The sequence below is a fragment of the Chlamydotis macqueenii genome, chromosome 1 (genome assembly GCF_036417535.1).
Source record: "Chlamydotis macqueenii isolate bChlMac1 chromosome 1, bChlMac1.mat, whole genome shotgun sequence".
Taxonomy (NCBI): Eukaryota; Metazoa; Chordata; class Aves; order Otidiformes; family Otididae; genus Chlamydotis; species Chlamydotis macqueenii.
In genome coordinates, this window is record NC_141556.1 from 187002408 (window position 1) to 187018270 (window position 15863).

The following is a 15863-nucleotide window of genomic DNA, read 5'->3' on the forward strand; positions in this document are numbered from 1 at the left end:
TCCTCGCATCATAAAAGACGCTGTTGACTGCCGTGATTCACCTTCCCTTGGCACAGTCCTGCATACAGCCATTTTTGTTAAAAAAACCCCAATCCTCCCTAAAGAAATGCTTTGAAGTCTCTCTCAGCTACTTTAGAGGACAAAAGCAGGAACATAACAACTTAACACTTGGAACGATTTTGAGAAATACTTTATCCTTTGAACAAGGGTTGCCTGGTTGAGCTTTCATCCCCTTCCAGGCCAGATGGGGATCCTACAGGTCAGGCAGCTTAGGGATCTCCACTGCTACACACTGCCACCTTACCTTGGAAGAACAAGCCGCTGGGTAACTTTGTTGCTTCAGATGATACTGCCAACCACAAAACAGTATCAGCTCCCTGGGCCTCTGTGCGGAGGTTATTCTTCATCTTCTGATAGAAATCTGGCATTGACGATCGCACAGCTAGAAAAAGTAACAATGGAATGGTGGTCTGTCATGCAAGGCTTTTTGGATTTAAAAAAAAAAAAGAGCAGCTTGAAATTGCTATTATGGGTGCAGGAAGAAGACAAGGCATCTCAGAGTTTACAAAAGAATGAGTATTTCCCCATAGCTAGGAGTGCGTTGACTTGTGGTAAAATAGTGCTGAACTGCCAGATGATCCTCCAATTGTTTGTTTGGGTCACATTACAGGGACAAAATTTGTAGGAGCTAAGAACAGGATCAGCAAGAGGTTCCCGAGTCAACTCCATTCTAAACTGTGAAGAAGTAAGACACGGGGGAAACAGAAGTGCCAAACCTCAGGTATTCTAACAAGATTTTTAGCTCTAATTTTCTCACTGGTTTTAGGAAACCAATTGAAGGATTGATTTAAAAACTGTATGGTGAACAGTACCCAAAGCAAATACATAATTCATGTTTAAACACAGTTACAATGATAGAATTAAAAACTCTGGTTCTTTTTATTTTGTCCAACAGGTGATGATTGGAGACTCATCCCTTGCAGCTGTTTATTTTTGGGGGTTGGAGAGTCCTTGAACTTTAAGGTGGAATAACTTAATGGTTCATCAGGTTTGAAATCCACAAAGGATATACAAAAATAAATGTATTTCAAAGAAAAATAAATACTAGGGTATTTAGTTGGAAAGGACAGTTTTCAACAGTAAAGTAGACAAGGTAAATGCTTCTGTCATCAGAAGCAAATTTGGGAAACTGCATCCCTAGAAAAGACCTAGAGATCAGATTGCAAGTCTGCATCCCAAGCTTGGGTGTCAGGGGCTGGTAACATATTGTGGAACGCAACATGCACACTGGAGAACTGATGCTGGCCCGCCTGCCGAGGTGCAGTCACTGAAGAACAGCTGCAGCTCAGACAAATGGCTCTCTGGCCAAACACGTTGCTTCTTGACAGCAATAAATGTTTAGAGGAAGAGCAGAGGAACAGGGCTTGTACAATGGTGCATGCTCCATTTTCCTATCTGCCCTTGCAAATTCCCAGTGTCTGCACATTGGTACTCACAGAGGCAGAAGCTCTCATTTGTGTATTTAATAGTCCCACTACAAATGTAACTGAGCATTTCTGTGGTGCTGGAATAACTCACTGCCCATTATTATTCCCTGGCTATACACACATAGCAGACACTGTGCAGAACAGTGGACTTGTTGGAGAAATCTACCAGAAAGCCTCATTTCTCTTTGCTTTTAGACTAATCCTGAAAAGAAAAAAGACATAGTCGGAGTGTCAAGCAGATGATACCTGGAGTGTCTGCCCAGCCGGGGTGCATAACAGAGAAATGGATGTTTCTGTGAGCTTTTGCCCATTGTTCTGTCAAGACAACTTGCTGTCTCTAGGATAGAGCAAAAAGAGCTAGACTAGCATCCAGTTCAATAGTCTGTCCACCAAGTTAGCTCCCAGGGAGTTAACTACATCAAATGTACTGTAAATACTGGGGCATTTATGTATAGCAGAAATACACTCTTGTTCATCCTGATTGGATTTATTGGATAATTTTGTCAGAGACCACCACAGTCATTGCAATCCATATAATGGCCACAAGCTTACTTTTAAAGTGGTTACGCTGCTTTTACTGACCACATCCACTTGCTGCAGACTGTAGGTAAGAACTAAGCAGGCAGAAAGGGTCTGTCAGCTAAAGACAGTTTTGCCCCTTGAGACTTAAATCAAATCAAATTATAAGTCTAGCCATGCTCTCTGTGCAAGATGGCATGCACTCATAACCGCATGCCATTGTACTCCTGAAGATTATTGCTTGTGTGTCTCTGTATGGGTTGGATGCAATGGGAAAGCAACAGTGAACAACAGGCTTTTTGCAAAGCAAACAGTATAAGCTGCCTAGCAAACAAGTGCTGGGCTTTGTTTTCAAAATCATGGACTGTACCTTGTTTTGTGCATACACCATAGTTCCATCAAATGTCCCATTTCCTGACTGCAAGTCAGATATGTTTAATTTTTGAACAAGCATGCCCCCAGAAGATACAGTTATCTGTAAACAAATGAATGAAAAACAAATGAATGAAAAAGAAAACCAGGAACTCCCCACAATCGCGCTCATGCATGCGATGTGGTCTTCAGGCCATATTTTGACGTCCCTAGGGAGCACAATTCCTCTGCATACTCTTTGTACTATGCTTGTGCTCATGTGTGGAGCATGAGGTGAGGTGGAGGAAACAGACTTTTTTTTAGAAAGTGATTTTCATTCAAAGTGGTGTTGACTCCTTCAGGAAACTTTACATTTCTTCCTTTTGAAAAGTAATTGGGAGAAAGAAAATAGCAGAATAGCACTATTTGTAGTTTATATATTTAGCATTTATAAAAACTAATTAGAAAATGAGATACTGTACAAAACTTAGGAAATTTAATGCAAAAACAAAAGTACCTGTTGTTCTATTTTACATCAAGACCTGTAAGGTTCTTTTAAGCCTATACTCCTGTTATAGGTATTTTGCAGCATGCTACAGGAGATAACTTGCCCCAGGGAAAGGAAAAGGGGGAGTTTCCAAAGGAAGTGTTTTACTCTGCTTTCCAATGAAGAGTTGAGAGCAGCAGGCAGAAGCTTTGCCTTAGAGAAGGAGGTTGTTGTTAGCAAAATCCAACAGGATTCTACAGATGTTTACAGCATTATAACTAATCCTGCATTGCTAGCACAGTAAAAGAAATGCTGTCACAAACCAGAGGTTAGGAATAATAAAACACCACTTTTCAACAGCATCGCAGACTCACCACTCTGGCATCAGCTTCTTTTTCCAAAAGGGGCAGCAAGGCAGTTGTCAGAATGTAAGTACCTACAAGACAGTCAGGCACCAACTTTAACTTTTATTTTTAAAAAATCTTTCTTCTCCCCACCCTCTATAGCAACCCAAAGTCTCTTTATTTCTGAAACTTGATCTGAATTTGATGATGATTTTTTTGCTGCTTTATCTGCAATGTGCCAACTCAACCTGTAGTGGTCCATGTTGCTGCATGCTTATCAAAAGGCACATCAGCTATTTTATAGACTTCTATGTTTATTGTACCTATAGAGCAAACTGCTCACTACATTCAGCCATGACTCCGAAGGCAAAACGGCTCATTATGGATTTCCTTGGGGGTGAGGTGATGCCAGTGAAGAAACAGGGAATGCATTTCCACTCCATGTGTGGCATATACACACGTATTTATACCAAGTCATGAACAAGCGAAGGAAACTGTGCTTCACATTTGTGTTTCTTAGGCCCTTGCATATGCACTTAAGACTCATCCATTTTTGCCTTCTCAGTGTGAAACCACTCCAAATACACTGACACTTTTGATTTGTGCTGCGCACAAAAACAGCCTCTTAAATCCCCAGCATGATTCTTACAGAAGATAAGGAATCGTTGGGGGAAAAAATACTAATGTTGTGTGCCCAAGGCTGAGCTAAGATTACTTGGGGAAACTTAACTGTGTCCTTCTGCACTTTAATCATGTTAATTTAGCACAGATTTGTAGACACCGCACAAATATATTCCATTACAATTGTTACCATGACCAACAAAGTTTGTTATTGAAAACATTGTTCAACAGCTAGTTGTTTGATTCAGACACACCTAGTGATGTTTCAACCACTCAAGTGCAATACAGGGATTTTTTGTTTTATCTCTTCAGAGACATTTTTAATTTTTTCCCCTTTAAACTGTATTTCTAAAAAAAAAATCTGTTTAATTCAAAATTAACCTACCCCCTCAAGTTTCTGTGTGAAGTATAATACTTCTGTTGTCTCTTCACAAATGGCTCTAGTTCAACAATTCTATGTCAGTGATAAACGTATTTCTTTCCATGAGCTACCGAGGCCGTGTTTTTCACTTGACATGAAGACTTCAGCATGTGTCTTTATAACCTCTCTTCCACAGAGGCAATGAGATCACCCAGTTAAAACACAGCATGTTTATAAATACACCACCACAGTCAAATGTGTTATATGCTTGGTGAACAAACTGTTCAGTTCCCCTGTCAGTCACAACAGTCTTCATTTTCTCCATATAATCAGAGGGACATCCACATGCACACAATATATTTAAAACCCTGGCAAATCAAATAAAGTGAATGCACAGCAGATGAGTAAATGCAGCCTGTCTTCAGCAGAAAGTGCAGGCAAAGGCAGTTGCCAGTGAATAAAAAGAGCCCGTACGTCTCCCCTTGTAGTGGTGAGGAGACTGAACGATGACATCATTAGGACAAGAACTACCACTGATTGTCAGGGGAGACTGCCACAATGTAAAGGGAAAAAAAAAATCACTTCAGTACAAGCTGAGAGTCTGGATTAGATTTTGATTTGCTATGTATTCTTCAAATGCAAAGTAACATCATGTCTTGGTTAAATAAGCTGCATTTCCTAAAGGCAGAGCTGCAATGCACCAGCTATGAGGATGTTTGGTTTTACCGTCCTGCAGATTAATTTACAGTTTTAAGGGGCTTCATGTTGGTTTGTTAATTCTAAAGGGACGCAGAGATGACTGCATTGACATTGCCTCATTAACAACCGGGGTTTGTTCTGTTTTCCAGCTGGATGAGAGAAATGTTCAATGCCAAAAATTCTGCTTTCAGCAACTACAGCTTGTCAGATGTTTATGTGCTTATTTAAAACCACAAACTAACTGCAAAGCCAGCGTCTCCTCTCTTCCTCAAGTTTATGAAGAATTCAGTAAATCCCACAGAGCCAGAGCATTCAGTCTTTTTGCCCCACAAAACCACTTGCTCATTTGCTTTGAGACAGAGCGCAAAAAAGGAGTTTTAATCCCAGCTTCCTATGGCAAGCACTAGTATCTCCAAACACACAGAGATGCAATGCATTAGGCATTAAGACTGAAGCGTTTCATTTCTCCCACTACTAAATATTTCACCAACTGTTGTTCCCATTTTAAGTGTTGGAACACAAACTCCTTAGTACTTTAACAGATACACTTGGATATTACATGTTCTTATTTGCCTGGGCTGGTCTGTCAGGCAAAACAGCATGGACAAGAAATTTAGTACAATAACAGTAGAACAGATATACCTTCTTAATAAGGTATATCGTTGATTGGAATACATCATCATCAGTTGAAACGTCCATATTTTTATTCACATAAAAGCTGGCACGTAGTTTGATAGTTACACTGAAACCAATAGGAACAACGCGAAGTCCAGCCAGTGTAGAAGCCCGGCTCAGCTTTGTACCTCATGGCACGTATTCTGCCAAACACAGCTTCTTTTGCAAGGAAAACCAAGACTGATTTGGCAAAAGAGACTACAACCCCTTCCTCCCCACTTAAGGAAATTAAGACAACATCCAAGTTATTTATTCTTTTGCTAATAATTGATTATTAATATCAATGTACTGGACATTTGCCTTTCCAAAATGAATACTTCAGCTTTCCAGTATGTTTCCTTCACAGAAAAATAATTTTTGTCTGTTAAAGGAGAAACCTCCTCCCATAGAGCTTACTTAAAAATGGTAAAGCATATAAAATGTGCTTAATACTTCATTATCACTGTATTCAAACTGTACAGATTTTTTTGAGGTTTTTTTTTTTCAACTTAGTCTTTTGAAAAGACCAAGAAAGAACACAAAGGTGCATGGAGGGAAAGGTGATGATCAACAGTGACGTGCCTTGCACCGAACAGCATTAAGCATTGGGTATCTTGGTGATCCTGACCTCCCCCTGAGAGGACCTTCGAGATTCTGCCAGAAACAAAATAAGACCTTTTTTCCCAGAAAACAAGAACTGCTAATACTCCTGGGGGTATTCTGGAGAAAGCGTGTCCTTGTCTCAAGCAGATACTCTGTAAACGGAGCTGCTCAGCCTTGAGGCCACCATGTTTTCCAGTGCCTGTTCCCCAGCAGTTGTACCCACAACAGAGGGGGGACTGAGAGCCCTCTGGGACACATGGCAATTGGGAGCAGGATGATTCTGTTCAAACAGTTCTCCTGGACTATGGCCCATTTCTTCCACAGGTCTGAGTGCCTGTGAAATGAGCAGGCTATTTTGAATTACTCACACAGCAGAAACGTGAGCAGCAGACTCTCAAACGCATCTCAGTGGCAGCAGGCAGGAGCTATGAGTACACCTACAAGGCAGTGCTGGACATATGGCTGCACTACCCGCATCTACAATTGCGTGACAGAGGCCAGACTGTTATACATCACCTTTTCCTGCTGTTGGAAGGTATTTGGTCTACATGGCCTGAAAGCTTGACTCCCACTGATTTAACAGTGGGGGGAAAAAAAAAAATAATGCAGTGAAATGGTACACAACACTTCCCTTTGAAAAGGAGTATTTGCTGTGCCACAAAGGAGTCCAGCAAAGATGAACTCGGGAGCTTGCTCAGAAGCAGCAGGAATGCAGAAGAGGGATGAGGAACCATCCAGTCTATCACTCCCACGTACAGGATTTCATCTTGCCCTCGCTGAACTCTGCTGAGGTGAAGAGTTGAACAGTGAAACCTACTGGACAAGCTACAGCCCTGTTCCGCGTAATGAGGTTTGACACAGTACTTGCTGGCCATGTCTTCTCCAGTTAAGGAGGCTCCTGGGATCAGTGCACAATGTCTTTTAAAGATAAACATCCTCTCAACATTTGTTTTTCTTTGGAAAAATTCCTGTAAGTTTTATGTCTTGAAGCTGAGCTCACATAATAGGAAATCATGTATAATACAGCATAATTAAAACCTTCCTATAAGGAAACAGCAACTCCACCATTACACACCATTCAACGAACTCTATCATATGGCACATGAGACAGTGCGGGTTGTCAGTCTGTGCATGACACACAGTAATTCCAGTAAAAGCAACGAGCATAGCACTTAATGAGAATACACTTTGTTCAGGCACACTGCCTCCCAAGTGCTGATCACATTAATGTTCATTTAAGTTTCATGTTTACTTGCCCACTTCCCCCCCCCTACAAAAAAAAATGAATCACCATGCATTCCCCTCTGGCCTGTTTTGTAACTAGTTCACTTGCTCTGAGATCTTCTCAATTTAGTTGAGTAATCTGATATTGTGCTCTAATTAACAACAGAGTTTTAACTCCATACAGTGAACTCCTCTGTCAACCTGTATGAGCAGTAATTCAGTGGCTTCACAATCCCAGAGTGAAACTTTAATGATGCAAGTGTAGAAAATGTGGAGCTGTTAAGGAGATAAACATTCAATTTGTATACGAAGTTGTTTAAAAAAAAACCCAAAAAAAACCACAAAAAATGAGCCTGTCCGCTTCCTGAACTCCTAAATAAAATTAGGTTACCTTTTGCATGACCTGAAGCTGAGGCGACTCTATGGAAAACACTACTGTTAGGTTTTGCGGGAAGGTAGCTCTGCATGTTCTTGCAACAGTTAGCTCACCGTGGATCTGGCCATCTCTACTACAGCATAACCAAAGTGAAAGCTATCCCTGTGCAAGGGACAGAAGTCTACAGCGGTCTTCCCCATAGAAGGTTACAAATGTTTCTGTACTAGAACATGAAACTAAGCAAAACATAGACTATCCCTAACAGAAAATATACACAAACATTATGAAGGCAGATTTCCAAAATGCTGGTGGTGTAACTCAGCTTTAGCCTGCTAAAACCTGGAAGACTCTTCAGGATGTCCCTGCTCCTTGCAGGGGTTTGGACTAGATGACCTTTAAAGGTCCCTTCCAACCCAAACTATTTTATGGTTCTATTCTATGATATTTCAGACTTGGAAATCAACAGGATATCACATATACCACATATCATAATACATGAATACTTACTCCTATCTGCTTTACAGATTTAAAGTGACCTGAAAACCCGTACTTGAAAATTGATTTATACAAAAAAAAAATAGAATTTCAGCAGAAGTAATATTGTAAAGCCACTACCTGTTTATAACATCAAATTAATTGATTGTGCAATTATTGCAGACCCAAATGTCTTGGTGGATTCTAGAATAGTTTTTGCTTGATGTTCTATCTGGCAATTAGTGGTAAATTGTTGGTGAGGTTTTTAATCTGCTAACATTCAGATAAAGGCAGGCAGCCAGCACCACACTTAGTGAAGTTTTCCATCTGCCTGAGCTTTGCAGTATTATTAGGAACAGTGTTATTTCAACTGTGAAAAAAGTGGGAACAAAAAAAAAGAACCCTTTTACTGTACAGATTTCAATGGCTCATTCATCTGGTAAAAATCAGCTAAATTGGCTTGCTTTTCTTATGTCCAAGTCTTAAAAAAATAATAAAAGAACAAACTGACATTATTCCTTGACCTGGTTATCTTTTCAAGCCTTCAATTTATGCAGTTCCAAGTAGCAAAACAGACTCAGGGATGTCTCTGAGTACAAGATCAGGAATTAATATTTTAGTGTGCTGCCTCTGAGGTCCAATTCCACCACACTAGCAATAACTGAGAGTGTAGGGGATGAGCTAATGAACATGAAAGACAAAACAAAGGTTTACATTTCCCTTGAATTACAAAGCTCAGCTCAATAAGGGTTCCTCTGTGTCCTGGAACCTAGGCTTCAGTACAGCTAGTGGATGTGCAATTATATTCAACCTTATTGTTTTACGTAGCACCTCTCATCCACAAGTCTCAAAGCTCTTCAGAAAGAAAATCAGTACGATAATCTCCTTTTCACAGGTAAGGTTGTCTTGCCAAAGATCGACACTGACCTTATGGCAGACTGACAGCTGGTATCCAGAGTTGCCTGACAGTCCACAAGGCAATGCTGGCTTGTGTGAAACACCAGTCAGGTACGGTTTATGTGTAGAGAAGAGACTGACAAACATCCATACAGCTTAGGCAATTTGCCATAGATGGGTTGTACTACTGTGGTAGAAAAGCATCGTTTCCTCTGGCCCTACCTCTTCTTGCACGCAGAGTAAACGTATATGGATACATTATTAAAACATGAGAGCACATTAGATTGAAGAAAAGATGCATACTGGGAGCATCATTTATTTACCTCTAAGTGTGTTTTAGCCTCCTCTTGGCTGGTAAGTAGCAATAGAAATGTAACATATATGCTATTTTTCCACGTCAAGCAAGACATGTTGAGGAAAAGTGATAGTGCTTCAATAAGAACATACTTCTGCTGCCTCCGCTTGCCTACCAATGCTGACATTTTTTTTCCAAAATAACTGAATACTGTCAGTTTGAATAGTCTTTGTTGAGAGTTTTACTAAAACAAGTAAATTAAATAATAAAAAAAAAAAGAAGTGCTGGCTCAGAAGTCTGCAAGTCTCATCAAAAGAAACGACTGCTTGTCACTGCCTAGATCCTGGATACAATCCCGAGCACAAGGCCAGCCCACAGGATGAAACGTAGGAGCAACAACACACAAACTAAAGGATACACAAATAAAATCTGCCCATCAGGACTGGCAGCTCCCCATTACAGTTGAAGTGCTCCGTATCTGTTCTGCTCTCTACACCCTCACTGAGCTCCAGCAGCCAGAGCAACAATTCTTGGGGATCTAGCAGGGGAAAAAAAGGCAATATATTTCATGTGACAGCAACAACAGAACCACAACAAGCTACACAGCGTTTGTGCCTGAGCCCCATTTTAAAGATGCCAGGCACCAGCACAGATACGGCTGCCACTGCCTGCTCAAAGCAGTCTACAGTTTGAACTCAAATACAACACAAAAGCCTGAACTATCTACCTGCACTTTGCATTTTCATGACCTTCACCCACCCGTATACTCTGACAACACCAGAGAGGACTCTGCACCTCCTATTTTAGTGACCTGTTCTCAATTAGCCAGCCAGTGGTGTTTCACACTAAGGGAAGTTTACTTTCTAGTCTAACCAGTATTATTTTTGTACATATTCATCTTATCTACCAGTGGACTTATGCATTCATTTTTGCCCCATGTATGTCCAAGAAAAGATCAGGATATAAAGTATGTTTCACAAGTCAGATTATCAATTAGAACTGAATTCTAACATCCATCAGTCTCGAAAACAGACTAACAAACCAGTCAAGAAGAAAATACTCCTAGCCTGGATTTAAAAGCTCCACAGCATTTTAGACACCTAAATGAGCAATTCTACAGCTTATATAAATGTTAATCAGATATCAGATACAGAATTGAAAGACTCCGCCCTGCATTTAAAGCATGTTATAGTTCAGAGTCCTGTATTTTTAGATAGTTATAACCTACATACTCCTTTACTAGACCAGAGCTAAGATTCAGGATGGAAACAAACAGCGAAAGAAAGATGGAAAGAACACCCTGCATGTGAAGATCTGGAAAAGAAAAATTAGTATTATTCCATCTTATTTCTGCAGAAATCAAGCAGCTATGAGTTATGGTTTCTATGCTGCTGCTGAGGGGGACAAGTGCAGATTTTCAAAACGCGGGCCTTGACCCCATGTCACCCTTCGGACTTTAGCTTTTCTGGGGAAAGAGGCAGAGATAGGAATTTAGTTTGTTCTCTCAGACCACATTCAAGTTTACAGTCAGCCTATATACTAGCTATATCTAGTTTAGCCAAGTTTTTGTTCTGGGAACCTATAACCACAGATAGTTACTGATGCAGAAATAACTTCTCCAAAGTAAAGCACACCCAAAGGTACCTAGTGCTTAGGGAAATGACTTAGCACAGCATCTACTCTGACATCTATTTCTCCACACAGCTTTCTCCTACTATGACTCCAGCAGATAGGATTTATTACCCCATCTCTGACTTCGAAGAAAAAAATCTGCACTGTTGATAGCTGCTATGCCTGCAGATCAGAGACACATGAAGGACCAGTGCTTTCTCTTGCACAGACAGCCTCTTCTGGCTCAACCAAGTCCCACTCAGTTTTAAAAGCTTCAAAATTTAATCCTTATTGCTTAGACTGGTTCTCTCTAGGCAACAAGTAACCCAACCCCTGTTTGAACTCTGCACAAGTTGGTTAGCAGAGGATGACTTCCCTGATCCACCTCATCTGCTCAAATGTGCAATCACCTCCTTGATCTTCTTCTAGTCATAGAGCAAGTGATACACAAATAAATAAAAGAGATCTATAAATAACATTAATAAAAGACAATACAGGCATTTCCCTAGTTCACTATAATCGTAATTCAGCTTTCTCTGTGCAGCTGTATATCCCTAGTGAGGCTGATTTACAGCTGGGAAAGCAGAATTTGCTGTGATAAAATCTAATTCAAGTGATGCACTAGTACAGTTCCTCAGCAATTAATTTCCTCAACATTTAAAACTAAACCAAAACATGCTTTCATGCTCAGACTTTTTTTTGTTTCAATCTGCTTCTCTCTGGAAGCCTCTGTGCATTGCTGGATTTTTATTTGAAAGACCACAAGAGGGTTAAATTAATTTCAGGTGAATAAATTTCTCAAGGTAGAAGTTCTTGTACTTCTGCAGCCAGGGGAAATTTGATGGTAAAATAAAATTCATTTTGAATTTTGACCAGGAGAAACAGAAGAATGTCAGCAGAAGATTAATTTGAAGAAAAATCTGTGCCTTTATATTTGAATTAATTGCCAGTTTAATGTAGTCAGATTTGCAGAAAAAAAAAACAACCAAGCTGTATGCACCATATCAGCTAAGCACAAGACGTTTATACCTAAAATGTTAGTTTTCAAAAGCAAACAGGAGTTAAGGAAGAAACACAGGAAAAAGCCTAAGAATAAACTCCAAGAATGGCTTCCAGGGTATATTAGTTCTATAAATGCCCGATCTTTATAGCCTAAGCTTTCTCCTTCCTTATCCCAGATATTCATGAACAGGAGGAAAACACAGAAACGAAGTAGCACAGCTTCTCTTTCATGTGCCACTTCTGAATATATTAAAGCTAGTCTTTTGGGAAAGTCACCTACCCTGCATGGAGGCAGGGAAAGAGTGTGACAAGACTGTTTGTTGATGCAAGCACCACATCTCTCATTGCAAGAGGTGCAGCTTTCAGCCCTACAGGTATCAGTGGGAGCAGACAGCTCTTCTGTCTGCTGGCTGGCTGTTTGCTCACATCTTTTCCACAGCTTTTATGGGGGAGCTTTCCACTTTGCTCACCATCTTCCCTGCTCACCCTCATCTCCTCTTTCCCCCTTAATTCACTTCCCTTAATTTGTCCCTCATATACCTCCACCACACAGTTCATGGGAAACACCCCTTATATGTGGAGTGCCCCGAGAGTGTCCAGGGCACTATATAAGGCAGAGTCTTCCTACACAGTGCCTCTGTCACCTCAAACAAGGCTGTTCAAGTCTACAGAAAGGTTTGAATGTCTTTTAAAATACATGAACATGCTCCGAGCTCTATCGAAGACACAGAAGTACACTTATTACAATGAAAGTATCATTAGCAGAACTCCTTGCAATAAAGTTTTCTTGCAAATTTCAGAATCAACTTAATTAAATCTCATCCGCATTTGTCCACTGCTGCTATGATAAATAAAGGCACTGATACAAGAACAACTGAAAACTTGGGAAATTTTTTAAAAAGTCACACTCCAAACAAGCTGTAATATTTCTTCTTTTCCATTCCTACTCCTTCCCTGGCATAGCAATGGTATGACCCCTCTGTGGTCATACCTCATGAACACAGCTCTACAAAACACACTTCTGTAACCAAAATAAGTGTATTTCAGACCTGGGCCTTCAATACTCACCCAAAGTGTTTGTTGCAAAGTTTTTTTCAAGTCCATCTTCAGTTAATTCTCTGTTATTCACCATACATCCTGCGTTGTTGATCTGTAAGACAACTCCAGTAAACAAAAATAATCTACACAAATATCTACAAACAAAACCATATATGCAAGCAGTCCGTGTTACTTTGCTGTCTTCTGAGACTGCAACACAAAGCTACAAACTGTTTCAATAAACCATGCTATTCCACGTCACACTACTCTGTCACTGATCACAAAGGTTTTTCCACAAAGGAAAGGATCTTCAGATAAATGGTTCACCACAGACGTATTAAACTAAAAGCCAACAGGACTCTTAGTGCCTTACTCCATGTTTTTAAACTCTTTTCTTGTAGAAAGTAACATGCAAGTTGCAGAGTAGATACTAGAACATAAATATGGCGTGTAGTTTGCTAGTCTCATCTGAGAGTCCACACTGACCCCACATCATCTATGCTATGTGGTGATGTATTCTCTGTTACGGGAAAATTCACTATGGGAAGCTGTGCAATGTGCAGTAAAATGGTCCACAGAAAATCACACCCTCAGTAAACTAAATGAATTAGCTCCAAACTTGTCAGACTAGCCATGTCAGCAGGTTGCTGCAGCCTAGTTAGCCCTGAGAAGCGCAGAGCTAACCAGCAGAGGTGCCTCATACTGACTTTGTGTCCTGGTTGTAGAGATCACAGCTTTTCTCTCTGCCTAGTAATTCTGCACAGATACTCCACCTGACTTACATATTGCTAAAACAGCACTGCACCGCATAGCATGGATCCTCTGTAAGGTAAAACCTCATGAACAGTCAGAAGCTTGCAAGCTGTGTGCTGCTAGCATATTCTCAGACACACTGCTTTCTTTGCCTTACCTTCCAGAGGAATCTCCAGCTTTTATTTCCCTCCTCAAAAAGAGATCTGCCCCTACATATATTCCTGCTCATTCATTGTCACTCCTCAAAAGTTGTTTTCCCATTTCCATCAGAATGTCCTCATCTAGTAACCACCAAACAACTGCTCCAGGTGCCTCAGTTTTAGTACCGGCTCTGTCTTAGATTACCCTAACTAGACTTTCTATAAAAGTTTAATCTTTAAGAAGGTCTAGCTTTAAGAGAGACAACGTTATTAGTAATGAAAGTAAAACAGAAAATGTGTGCTAAGAACCTCAAAAGATGCAGCTAAAAATCACTGCTTTTCTCTCTTTTTTTGTATCATATCTGTATGTGTGAACTGAGAATGGAGAAGAGCAAACAGATCACAGAGACTGCTGCAAAAACACTTAGAGAAAATTAAGCAGAATACTGTGGGCCAAATTGTGAGGTCTAGACTACCTGTCGGACAAATTCATAGGCTACGCACTCCAAAGACAGACACATGATTTAAGTACGCAAACTTACCAACACATTTAATTTATGTTCATTTTTGAATTTTTCAGCAAACTTCCAGATTTCCTTGGGATTAGATATATCCACAATATGCAAGAAGATATTCTAAAGGGGAAAAAAAAAAGGCAAGTTATAATCAACAGGGACAGCAAAGAGTCCCTGTTCACTGCTAAGGCCTGTCTAGGTGAAAAGGTATTTTAAGCCGTGTGAAAAAATGTTCTCTCCAGAATACATCTAAAACACTTAGGTTAACATGCACAACCAGGAAATCTAATTCTAGTCCTTAAAACATGCTTAGTCACTTGGTTCAGTTGTTTCTGAGCCATAGCTTTTTAATGCCAAATTTATTAAAAGAGAGCCCTACCTAAATAAATACACGTGACAGACAGGCATAGCAGAGAACTAGAAAAATACTGCAAGGCATGCAAAACATCTGTTTAAACAATTCATATAGCACCTTCCTCTTCAGCTGAAAGAGGCTTTCCAAAGCAATGCTGAAGGTCACAGTATTAGAGCATAATGTAGGCTGGAAGGGACCTCTGGAGGCCACCTGGTCCCACCCCCATCTCAAGGCAGGTAACTGAGATCAGGTTGTCCAAGGAAGTTTTATCTCCAAAGCTGGAGACTCTCCAGCCTCTCTGAGCACCCCACTCCAGTGTTTGATCATCCTCATGGTGAGAAAAAAAAAAAAATTCTACTGTCTAAGTCTGACTTTTTCCCTATTGCAATCTATGCCTGCTGCCTCTCATCCTTTCACTGCAGACCTTCAAGAGGAATGTGGCACTGCCTTCCCTACACCCTCCCATCACATGGCTGTAGACTACAGCAAGACCCATTTCAGCCTTCTCTTCTTAATACTGAGCAAAACCAGCCCTCTCAGCCTCTCCTTGCACATCACATGCCTCATCTCTGTTGTCACCTTGTCAGCCCTCCGCTGGACTCACTCTAGTACATTGATGACTTCCTCGTCCTGGGGAGCCCAAAACTAGGCACAGGATTCCAGTTGTGATCTCATAAAGGCTTAACAGAGAGGAAGGTGCACCTCCCTGAGTCTGCTGGCTACACTCATGTTCGTACAGCCTGGGCTGTCATTGGTTTTCCTTGCCCCAGGGCACGCTGCTCAGTCAGAGACAACTTGCCACCCCCAGGTCCTTTTTTGCAAAGTTGCTTTCCAGCCAGCTAATCCCAGCCTGTACTGCTCCAAGGAGTTACTCCATCCCAGGGCAGGATTGCGCATCTGCTCTTGGTGAACTTAATGAGGTTCATGTCAGCCCATTTCCTCACCTGCTAAATCCCTCTGAACAGCAGCCCTGCTCTCCAGCTCCACCCCCGCCACCTCCCACTTGACATCATCTGCAATCTGACAAAAGACTGCATTTCACTCCATCTCCCACATT

General features: G+C 40.8%; 1 protein-coding gene across 1 annotated transcript in view; it reads right to left on the minus strand.

Moving 5' to 3' along the window:
• DHRS12 (dehydrogenase/reductase 12) overlaps positions 1–15863 on the minus strand; it is a 28093-nt gene that overhangs the window by 2560 nt on the left and 9670 nt on the right. The window contains exons 4-9 of the mRNA XM_086771907.1: positions 14479–14571; positions 13074–13155; positions 3219–3280; positions 2377–2481; positions 1734–1824; positions 305–442 (exon numbers count right to left, since the gene is read on the minus strand). Of these exons, the coding sequence (XP_086628033.1) occupies positions 305–442; positions 1734–1824; positions 2377–2481; positions 3219–3280; positions 13074–13155; positions 14479–14571 (571 nt within the window). The remainder of the gene's footprint in view (positions 1–304; positions 443–1733; positions 1825–2376; positions 2482–3218; positions 3281–13073; positions 13156–14478; positions 14572–15863) is intronic.